The 12,430-nt window shown below is 34.1% G+C and overlaps 1 protein-coding gene across 1 annotated transcript in view; it reads left to right on the top strand.

Annotated features, from left to right (window-relative positions):
- ADAMTS6 (ADAM metallopeptidase with thrombospondin type 1 motif 6) overlaps positions 1 to 12,430 on the top strand; it is a 262,877-nt gene that overhangs the window by 154,545 nt on the left and 95,902 nt on the right. The window contains exon 11 of the mRNA XM_019929977.3: positions 6,519 to 6,626. Coding sequence (XP_019785536.1) covers positions 6,519 to 6,626 — 108 coding nt within the window. The remainder of the gene's footprint in view (positions 1 to 6,518; positions 6,627 to 12,430) is intronic.

The raw sequence follows: 12,430 nt of genomic DNA, 5'->3' as shown, positions 1-12,430 counted from the left end.
AATCTCAGTGTATTGTGGTGGAAACAGAACATACAAAAAGAAAATATGACATTACTTTGGAAACTTTAAGACTTCTCATTCATTTTGAATCTTTCCAGAGGAAATATGTTTGTGGCAAGTGCTCTATTTTACTTACAGATCATTAAACTTTTTAATGTTTCTCTTCTACATACCTCAATTAAGTGATTAATGGTAGAATAATCTGTAAATGGCTAAGTGTACTACATTTGTTCCATACTTTAAGTTATGAGAGATTTTTAGGATCTAATATTAGACATGAAAGATCAAGGGAATATATATGTTTATATATAAAATTGGATTTATTAATTTATAGTAAGAAATGTAGCCTCTCTGTTTATATTCAGTCAACTCTACTGAAATCTGAACATTTTATTACCTAAGGAAGTCTACCCGGTAGACAAATTTATTATCAAAAGTTTTTTGGTAAGCATAGAATTAAAATACAGGATAGTATAAATTATTTTATTTAACATATTAATTAATATCTTTAATAAGCATGCCATCAAGCTGTGTCTGCCTGAAGTATAGCTCTTTGGAGTAAGGGTAACCTGCTAAAGATAAGATATATTTGAGTTCTCTAATCAGGGTATTATCCCTGTGGAGTATACTTAAGACAGCCCTCTTTTGTCTCTTAGACTCAGTTTTTAATGTTTTCATGGTTACTCCCTTTGTTTATTATTTTATCACTATCAATTAGCTAAGATTCAAGTAATTTTTGCTTTCTGATTGAGAATCATTCCAATAGAAATACTTTATTAGTCTTTTTAGGGTACTGTTGGCTACCTACCAAATTTTATTTTATTTTATTTATTTTTTTTGCGGTACACGGGCCTCTCACTGTTGTGGCCTCTCCCGCTGCGGAGCACAGGCTCCGGACGCGCAGGCTCAGCGGCCGTGGCTCACGGGCCCAGCCACTCCACGGCATGTGGGATCTTCCTGGACCGGGGCATGAACCCGTGTCCCCTGCATCGGCAGGCAGACTCTCAACCACTGCGCCACCAGGGAAGCCCCCGAACTTTATTTTTAAGAGATGCAGATAACTTGGGAGAGGATAATAGTGAAATACTTAGAAGTACATATAAGGGAAGTTTAAAGAAATTGAGTTTGAATAGCCTGTGAAAAAGAAAGCTAAATGTTGGCTTCAAAATCACTTTCAGGCTTTGGAACATTTATTATAGTTTGATTCCTGGTAACAAATTGTTCTCCTTCCCCACCAAGAGCATAAAAAAACACAGTCGCCTTAATTTTTACAGCTGGAAGGTTGTAGATTAGGTGGTAGGAAGAATTTCAAGTTATTAAATATTGAAATTTTGTACTGAGGGAGATTGTAGAATCACTTTTCTTGAGGATTTTAAGGTAGCATAAATATTCTACAATATGGTTTGATATGGGCTTAGGGAATAAAAGGTATGGAATTGTTTTAACACCTCAATATTCTTTTGGAGTCCAAACATATATATCAGGCATATATACTTGACAAGAAGTTGACGTAATTTTTATTTTTCCTTGAATTTCAAGCCAAAATCATAGGTTCATAATCATTTGTGTTCTTAGAGATCAGTAGTTTTTACTCTGGGTTTGCTTCTTAGAAGTATTTTTTTAAAACAAGTTAATAATTTTTAACCCTTTCAAATTGATAATTAATTGTTTAATCTGCATTTCTAGATTAGTTTTTTGTTTATATATGTATATATGTGTGTGTATTTAATGTATATATAAAATACATATATAACAAAAAATATATATAGATATGATCTTTTTTTTTTGCCTTTTTTAGGATCTCTTGCACTTAAATTACCCACGTAACAGGATTAACCTATTTAAAGCTGAAATAAGGGTGCATTATTCTCTTTCTTCAAATGACTACTAAATACCTGGAGTCAGGCCACAGGGTCACCATATGTTGGTTTTCAATTTTCCTTTGTGTGATACAATGATAAGTAACCTTTCTAATCACTGATGCTCCTTCTTGACTTCTTCAGTGCTCTGCTCTCCCCCTGGGCCATCATGATCCTTTATTCCGAATAGCTGTGGAGAGATATTACCTATAGGATAATGAGGACAAAGAGAATATTTCATATCCAGAAGCAAGGACCAAAGATGGCCTAGGCTTTAGGGTTTCCCAAGGACAGAAAATTTGTGTGTATATCTTTATTGATCTTTACAGTTGTTTAAAAAATTTAGAAAAAAAAACATCTAGCAATAAAAATGTCATTTTCTCTTCATATACTATTTTACTTTCTTAATGATACAATAGTTGTGAAATGGTTTTGCGCTTTTATGATATTCCTTGCCCCCTTATGTAAACTGCAAATTTTAATTTTCCCAGGTAAATCAAAGGGCTTTTCTTCCCATTTTTTAGCATCATTTAATAGCTATAGTTACTTGAAAAGAATGGAAACATTAGAAAAGATAATCCTAATTTCTTTTATTGTACTGAAAGGGTCTTTGACTGTAAAATAATCAACTATTTTATTCTGATCAAAGGAGCCTGAGTTCAGTTCTTTACAAAGTTACTTTCTGAATATCAGGTAAATTATTCTTCATTAGGTAATTACTTCAAAACCCTCTCTCTATATTTTTAATTATGATTTATACTTGCTAATATTTTCATTGTTATTAATGTTTGCAAACCGTGTCATTCATTTGAAAAATCAAATAGAATAGAAATCTGGAAGTTGATATTAAAATTTTAAATAAGTAGGAATGTTTTAACTGTCTTGTCTTTTGGAAGACCGCGGAACACTTTTGAGGAGTATGTTAACAGTATCCTTAAGTGGTGATGTTACATTTAGAAGTTCCAATAATAATAATGTATAAGTTGTTGCCTAAGTTCATATATTGAATGGATATATTATGAATTAGTACATAATAGTCTTAATTTGAGATATCGTCCTTTAAAATACGGGTAAAGGGTAGAAGGATATTACGAACATTTAGTGAGTTTTTGTATTATGTTAAAATACAAGTAAACCTTTACTAATCAGCCTTAATTGGCCAATGACTTTATTCAATTTTGATACATTTAAAAGAAACTGAAAGTAGCTTAATTGTGTGGAGATATTTTGGGCATTGATATCAGACAGCTGATTCAAATCCAGATTTAGTTAGGATTGAAGCAAATTGCTAAGTCTTTCTGAACCTAAGTTTCTCATGATTTCTAAGATAAGAAGATTGTCATGATGATTAAATGAGATACAAAGATGCCTAGCACAGTAATTAACAGTATACCCTGAAAAAATGTTAGTTTCTTTCTTTTTTTTCCTGCCTACAACATTGCTGCTAAGAGGTTATTTAGTGTATGCTGGAGTATCTCCAGTGATGGGAAATTTCAGTTTTATCTTATGATTGTTCAGGTCTGACTTTTGGAAGATTTTCTGTACATTGAACTGAAATCTGCATAGCCCCCAGCTTTTTTAAACCTTTTATCCCCAGTTTTATTGAGAAATAATTGACATAGATCACTGTATAAGTTTATGGTGTACAGCATGATGGTTTGATCAACCATGGTCTAGGATCTAGCAGTTTAGAGAAAGAAGGATATTTCTGAAAGTATGAAATTGTTCTCAGATTCTTTCAGGAAGTGTACCTCTTTCTCGGTAAGAAATAAAATTTTCTTGTTTTTTGTCTTCCAAGAGAATATTTTTTATCTTGGGATTCTTGATTGGGGTATCAAAATCTTTCTGCGGTACGCGGGTCTCTCACTGTTGTGGCCTCTCCCGTTGCGGAGCACAGGCTCGGGACGTGCAGGCTCAGCAGGCATAGCTCACGGGCCTAGCCGCTTTGTGGCATGTGGGATCTTCCCGGACCGGGGCACAAACCCGTGTCCCCTGCATCGGCAGGCAGACTCTCAGCCACTGCGCCACCAGGGAAGCCCCTCAAAATCTTTCTTAACCAAGTTAAAATTCTAGATGAGAGATCTATTTGAAAACTCTTCAGAGTCTTCTCCCAGACTAGCTTAACATCTTGAGAGTGTTTCCCATCCTTAGATTTCTAGTCCCATACTTTAAACAGCAATCTGAGAGAACTTAATGCCCTAGCAGAATTCAAATCCCCGAGAGCCCACTAACATAATAAAATCTTTTAAAAGCAAGAATCAAACTTTCAAAATGTGTCATTCCCTAAAGGATAAGAGGGCTTTATCAGAGGACTGTATTGTGAATCTTGAGATTAAAGTTTTGGAAAGAGTATCTTGAGCACTTGCCATTTTGGGTAGAGATTTTCAAGGCATTTTTGGAAAATAGAGTTTCTATAACTTGACTAAATAGTGTGTTTTCCTAATAGGTTCTATGAATATTGTCCTTTTCAATGATAGAATTTTCATTGCATAGTTCTGTCTAAAGAAACTTTAGGCTTCTTTTACTTCTGTCTAAAGTAATCATAAAATATCAAGAGGATGGTCCAGGATTATGGATAATTTTGTTAGCAATTTCCTAATACATTGTCCTAGCAATGCGTCTCTGTTTTTGTGAACATATTTCTCTTTGAATATGAATATTTTTGATACATGGGATAATATTTTAAGAGCTTAAAATGGTAATCCTACTGCTTTTAAAATAAACTAAGAGAATATATTTAGGAACATATAGTAAGAAACCATCTCCTATAGAAAAGGAAGAATAAAGTAGTATAAATAACATTCTCTTTAAACAGAAACTGAAGCTTTGAAAGAAAGAATTTGTAATACCTTGGACTGTAAGAACAGGAAAGTTTTATCTTTATATTATGATCCACAGCACATGTTTTTCTTTTCTGATGTTTTAACTTTATTCTAGCTCAGTAGTTCTCCACATGGAATTTAAAGCAGATGAATAAATTAGATATGATATATAAATTTTGAAAAGTATTTTAAAAGTCTAATATAAATTTTATGTCTCTTTCTCTGCCTGGTGGAGTGGAGCACCCTAAAGAGGGGCCCAAATAGATTCTTTCCTTTTGCTATACTCTGTGAGGCATCTCCATTTGTAGTAATGGTTAACCAGTGAATTCAGTGTTACCGCTGTATTTCTGAATTGTGTTTATGTGACATAAATTCTTTTTTAAAATTTTTAATTAAGATATAATTGACAAATAACATAATGTTAGTTTCAGTTTACAACATAATTATTCAATATTTGTATATATTGCAAAATGATCACAACAATAAATCTAGTTAATACCTATCACAATACACAGTTACAGACTTTTTTCTTGTGATGTGTGGCATAAGTTCTTACAATTATGTTTTGAGAATAAAAGGGCAGTTGGGGAATAATAGCAATAGAATTGAATGTTATATATAAATGTGTCTTTACATTCAAGATCAATATATTTTGCGCTTCCCTGGTGGCGCAGTGGTTGAGAGTCCGCCTGCCAATGCAGGGGACACGGGTTTATGCCCTGGTCCAGGAAGATCCCACATGCTGTGGAGCGGCTGGGTCCGTGAGCCATAGCTGCTGAGCCTGTACATCCGGAGCCTGTGCTCTGCAGCAGGAGAGGCCACAGCAGTGAGAGGCCCGCGTACCGCAAAAAAAAAAAAAAAAGATTAATATATTTTTATTGCAAATATGTATTTTTTACTTAATGGTTCCAGTTTAAATTAAAAACCTTTAATATCAGTAATGATGCTAGTCGACAATCATATATAACAATAAACTGAAAAATTTGAGTATTTTCTTCAAAGCAATCTGTGTTTTGGCTGTTCAAAGACTTTACTTTGGGATATGTTGGACAGCTTATTTTAAAATCTGATAGATTAATATAAGTGTGAACAAAATGAGGTATTTTATATTGCCAACATTACAATAAGTGTAATTCTCCCATGGTGAGGTGGGATAATGAGAAATCATAATAAAGAAGACAAAACAGCGCCAAATAACATCTGAAATATATCAGTTATGGAAATGGCACATAAATAGCAGCATTTGTTCAAAACCAAATTTCCCTTTCATGAAAGTGGGCTACATTGATGAACTAAAAATAACATTGCTAGATTGTTCTTTAGGCATTTATGAATTTTATAAATCACTTCCTGTCCATTCCCGTAGTGTCTCTCTTTCTCTCTTTTTAAAAAATACACTTTATTTGAATATTTCAGTAGGACTAGGAAATCACCTACTTGGCCACTGTATTAGTAATTGGAAAGTTTGTGCTATTGTATATTTTGGGGAGTAATAAACATATATTTCCTTTCTACATATTCATTCTTTCTCACTACTCTTCTCTATTAATGAAATTTCTGCACATTATTTTAAAAAGATTCTAATCAGTATTAAAAACTAAGATATACTTTATCCACTGAAATAAGAATCATAAAGACAAATATTAAAATGATTTTGTGAAACGAGTAACCTACCTTCCAGAAGGACCACCTCCAAAATCCTCATCTATGATGCTTCAACAACAGCAAGAGACAAGTAATGCTTAGTATTGCTTATATACTATGGGTATTTTTATAAAAGAGTGGACATGATTTTAGTCTCTACTTCTGATCAACTTGCTTTTGCCTTCTTTCCTAGGAAGTGTGTAGAGAGCTCTGGTGTCTCAGCAAAAGCAACCGCTGTGTCACCAACAGTATTCCCGCAGCTGAGGGAACACTCTGTCAAACTGGGAATATTGAAAAGGGGGTAAGCTCAAATGATTCATTAGCTATTTAACATGTAGACTAAACTGATAAATTTCTGGTGTTGATATTCAACCACTAGGGAATAATGCATACTAATTAAAATGTGCTTGAGAAAATAATAAATTCCTAGCCTAATGAATTATCTTGATATCTGCAAATATGCATTGTTTAGGAAAGTATAGTGAGCATTTTCTGGGTCAGTTTCACCTTTCTATATGTATACGTTTGAGTTATATTTGCACAAAAACGTTCAACAACAATCTTATTTAATAGAGTCTGTTTAGTCATATGTCTGTTTTTTTTCCGACAGTATCCAAGAAAATTATGTGATCCTAAAGTAGATTTTATAACTATGGTCTAATGAGTCACTTTTAAATTGCAATGTGAGAGAAAGATCTAGTAGTAGAAGAATAGTTAATTTATTGAGCATAGAAATTGTTGCTAAATAATTTTCAGTTTCATCAGCCTAGTTTTCAAAAACTATAATTATTAAGAAATGTTCAAACAGATAAGAATATTTTAGCCTATTCCTGAAATTCTTTAGGAATTGCTATATATGTGGATTCTAAAATTTATTGCTATGGCCTGAATTTACAACAATAACGACACTGTCATCTGTTCTCAGTTCTGACTTCTTCCATGTTAGTTGGGCTAGTTTCAAAAAAGATTACACTGAATTTCAGCTTGCAATCTGACGTTTAAATAAAAAGAATGAAAGCTTTTGGGCAGCTGTCACAGTTTATTAATCCTTGCTGACGGCTTCATTCGGGACCCATGACCTAGTGCCATGTTGATGGCTTTTCCATGCTGAGTTTGGAAATGTTGGTAAATTATGCTAAATGTATGAATTGATAGGGTCATTTTTTAAAGATTAAGGATCTTTTTTTGAAACTTTTATAAGTAGCCAATAAAAATACAGAGACCTTCACACACTACCAAGAATTCCTTGCTTTTTTTCATAGATGTAATAGAAAATATTAGGAACTGCATTCTTGAAACAACAATCTGGGTTTATTTTGGAACCAACAATTCTTGTCAAGGACAAGTAGCAATTTTTTTTTTTTTTTACAAGTAGCAATTTACATCAATCTGTACTTCGAAGAAATACACAACTATAAGGGGAAAGTCACAGTGAGAATCTGGTTCTTTATTTGCCACTGATTGATTATTATTATTGTGATCTATACCAATCAGCCACTGTTTCTATTTGCCTGTAATAATACTATTACTAGGCCTGATGGATCTTTTTATTTTACTTTATTGTTTAACCCAAAGCACAAAGAACTCATTCTTTTAAACCTCAGAGCTCTCCTGAAAGCATTGTATAAACTATATAATCACTCTAAATAGGTAAACAACAAGTAGTGGCTATCTGAGAACACAGAACTCAACTCAATCATCTTTATGGTAAACACGTATTTAATATCTTAACATTTGTGCTTAATAGCAGGGCTCTGGAATGCCATATCTTACAGCTTATGTGCATATATTTGACAGAGGTGACATTTACATGCCAATTACAATTTTGAAGGCTACTTAGAAAATGCTCAAAATAATATCAAAGCTGACAGTATTGAATTTAAATTTAGATAAGCGAATAGAAGGGAAATGTAATTACTTCTAAGCATAAATAAGAATAAGCACAGACAAGAAAACGTGAAGAAAATGGGGCAGAAATGTATTTGATTTCTAAAGATTCACTTTCTTAATCTAGGCTAATGGTTGTCAACTTTTTGATCCTTAAACCGTTTATTCAAATGCATTCTACATAATCCTGAGATATACATTTGAAAAAAATGGAAAAGCTCGGGTTAAAAGAACCCCTTGGCTGCCTCCTTACCCTGTCCTTAGAATCTTGTCAGCTTCCAGCATATCTTGGCACAGCATCTTGGGCTCCATGAAAATCTATTTAAGAACTTGGAAGCGTAGCAAAGTTTGTATACCAAGAGGTCATTAATATTCACAACATTAGAGTGTAGTTTCGTAAAGGCGATACATTGGATTTCATCATCTCAAATTAACTTACGAAACAAATCTTAGCCATTCTTCCAGAGGCATGGAAGGTCTGTAGACAGATTCAGGATAGGACTAGGAGGTTTTTAAATGAATGAATGAATGAAAATAACAAATACACATGCAGACTCCTAGAAAGAAAAAGGACAGAGTACTAGGAGAAGACACTCAAAATATCCCTATCATTAACTTTGAATTTATAAAAAGGCTTTCAAAGAACTAGATCAACTTACATTTTTAAGGGAAAAAGAATATAAAGAACTATTCATGTGAGCTGAGCACTTCATTATTTTTAACTTATTTTTTAACTAACTGCATATGCCGTGTTATCTATTCATGAATTTTCATTGTTGCTGCTTTTTTCCTTAAGAGAGAAGCATGTTTACTATTGACAAATGCGGATTTTCCTCTTAAGGCTATACCTATTTGGATCTTAAACAAGAGCCCAGAATTTTGACTCAAACCAAAACAGTCATGCAAACACTTAATGACAAAATTAAAGTGAAATTTTCTGTTGGTCTGGTCAACTTTGTGTGGCTAGTCTGTGTTCTTGCCATCTATAAATAGTTGACATTATCAGTAATAATGATGATAATATAATGAATAGTTTTATTTTTTATTAAATTTATTTATTTTATTTATTTATTTTTGGCTGCGTTGGGTCTTCGTTGCTGCGCACAGGCTTTCTCTAGTTGAGGCAAGTGGGAGATACTCTTCATTGCGGTGCGCGGACTTCTCATTGCAGTGGCTTCTCTTGTTGCGGAGCATGGGCTCTAGGCACGTGGGATTCAGTAGTTGTGGCGCACAGGCTCAGTAGTTGTGGCTTGTGGGCTCTAGAGCAGCAGGCTCAGTAGTTGTGGCACATGGGCTTAGTTGCTCCGTGGAATGTAGGATCTTCCTGGACCAGGGCTCGGACCCGTGTCCCCTGCATTGGCAGGCAAACTCTTAACCACTGCGCCACCAGGGGAAGTCCGATGATAATGAATAGTTTTATACTTACACTATGCCGGGCACATATTTGTTCTGTTTACTACTGACAAAAATCCTATAAGGTGGGTACTGTTTTAACTCCATTTTACAGATGAAGAAAGTGAGACTTGAAAGCCTAGGATTACATAGCAATTTAATAGTAGAGCTGAGATTCCAGCCTGGGTCTTTCTGATTCCAAAGAGGAAAACTTTACCCCCTCTATACTGCCTCTGATTATACTTTACTTTCAGGTGGGAAATTGTGTAGAATAAAAAGCAGATTTTCATTGTCACAGGAATAGTGAGTCACTGAGCCTGAGATGGGTTAACAATATGTTTTACCCTTTATTACTAAGTGTATTTTTCATTTGTTTACCTGTAACAGTTTGTTACCTCTGGAATCACGATAAAAAAGGCACCCAGACAGAACGTTGAGCTAAGAATATATGATAGTGTTAAAATTGGCAAAATAATGAATCTCCACTTTAAAATGAGAGAAAATCTATTTTTACATATTTCATAGAGATATTGTGAGGATGGAATGAGATAATATCTCAGTGAGCTTTTTGTTGCCTTCCTCAGAGGGATGGTGTTAATTTATATTACTAGAGCATCATCATTACTTTTCATTATTATGTGCCAGCCTTAGATGATGGTGGGCAGAAAATTCTTTGCCAGACTGTCTTAACTGGCAGTAATGAGCATAACAGACTATAAGCATGAATTTGTGTGTCTCAGAAGCATGAATGGTATATCCACGACCTCTGATCTTAACTCTGAATTTCAAAACTACTCTCATCAGAAGGAACAAGAAAGAACCTACATCCTGTCTAGCCAGCAGGATAAAACCAAAGCTGCTCATAGCTTTTTGAATAAATCTTTTTTTAAAAGGTTGGGGGGAGGGGAGAAATATGGCTCAAGTGATAGCATAGACATATCCAGAGGACTGGATCCACAATGATCTCGTCAAACTCTGGCTGCAAAAGATATGGGATCTTTGCCCGGGGGCGCAGTTCCACAAATGTTCCATGTAAGTATGGGAACTGTTCCATGCACATTTAGCAGATGGAGTAAGAAATATGGCCAAAAAATTAAAAACTGATCTTTGCGTGAGTCCTGGGGGGTCTGACATCGCTATTACAGCCATTGGATGTTTGCCTGAATAAGCCATTCAAGGACTGAATAAGAACCATATGGTCTGAATGGATGTGCTCAGGGACAGTAGCATTAACCAAAGGAGGAAATTTGATGAGCCCAGACAGTGTGCTGGTACTGTGTGTCCATGGGTCACGCTTCTACAAATCAATCAATATAACTTTCAGCCAAAAGAACTTTTCTTAGACATGGCATCAACAATAGCCCTTTGGACAGAAATCGGAGGGATGCCATATTTGATGAAATGGTAAACAAAGATCTACACTATAAAAACTCTGATAGCAGTGTTGGCATTATTACTGAACGGGATATTAAGGATAATCAAAACCCAGTCCACGCTCTGATGGTGACCACAAAGAAGGTTTCAAATACTTGGTTTATTGCCAAGAGATTGATTTAATGATTCCATAAGCCCCAATTAGAGACATAACCCAGCATTTGGGCTTACATATACATGACATTGATTCCTAATATTTTTGCATGGGAAACACGGGGCTGGATTAGAATAGGATTATTACATGCCCTTCTAAAGCACTGGATATATAATAGGACATTTGCAGCCTTAGATCTTAATTCATTTAAAGTAGAATGTAAAATGTTTTGACTGAGTCCCAAACTATAAACACAAGAAGTGAAGAAAGAATGACTCTTCCAGTTGCTCTAGAAATTTAAATAGTATGGGATGACAAGTTCTGATTTAGAATTTCGGCTGAAATAAACTTTAGCATTCCCGCACCTGCAGAGCAGAAAGATAAGGCTTTTAATAGCACTGTGCTCCAACTCTCAGCTTTTCTGATTTAGGAAGAATGTTCTATATTGAATCACCAATATCACTTCCTTTAAAATCTTAGGATTTCCTTAGAGGTATCTTATTCCAGATGCTGCCTAGACCCAGTGCTGGCTGTGGTACAAGATCTACCATAATCACATCCTAAAATATATCTAGTTTTAAAAAATTATTTAAAAATACTGTATATATACTCATTTTGAAATTTTCCTTTGTAGAATTCTGACAAATTTTCAAAGTTAGATTTTTTGATTTATAATATATCTTGCTTAAGACAATTCCCTGATGGAGATCATGAAATTCAGTGGCCTAACAGAAAGAGATGTTGTTTAATGATTAATAAGTGTTTCTTAAGAAAATAAGTGTTTCACTAGAATATATCATCTTTCTAGATAGTTTTAAAGACATATTTCTTTTATTTAGAAGGAATGTGAAAAGCAAGAATGGGCAATATGAATTTTTATTTTTGAATGCGATAGTTTCACTTCTTTCACCTTTCTGAATCTGGTTAAACACACCTGAATTAGCAAAAAGAAAGCCAGATTTATCCAATTTATCTGGATCATTTAGGCTATAGTAATATGACTGATATTTAGAATAGTCCAAAATCACTAGATTGGATATAACCCTTGGGAATAAAGATTAAAAACTAGTTTCCATCTGAATATTGAACTCTTCTAGTTTAAGACATGAAGTAAAATTCTATGCCTATGGAAATAGAGCTTTTACAGTTTGGCACCTTTAGATTTAAAAAAAAGGGTAAAAATAGAAAATACAAAACTCAAAATTCTCACCTTTAATGTGCTTGTAGGATTTTATACTTGAATCTACTTTATTTGGTGTAATCCAATTATATTAATTATGACTTACATTAAAATCTTA

The sequence above is a fragment of the Tursiops truncatus genome, chromosome 3 (assembly GCF_011762595.2).
Source record: "Tursiops truncatus isolate mTurTru1 chromosome 3, mTurTru1.mat.Y, whole genome shotgun sequence".
NCBI lineage: Eukaryota > Metazoa > Chordata > Mammalia > Artiodactyla > Delphinidae > Tursiops > Tursiops truncatus.
Note: the sequence above shows the minus strand (reverse complement) of the source record. Positions and strands in the feature narration are given on the sequence as shown.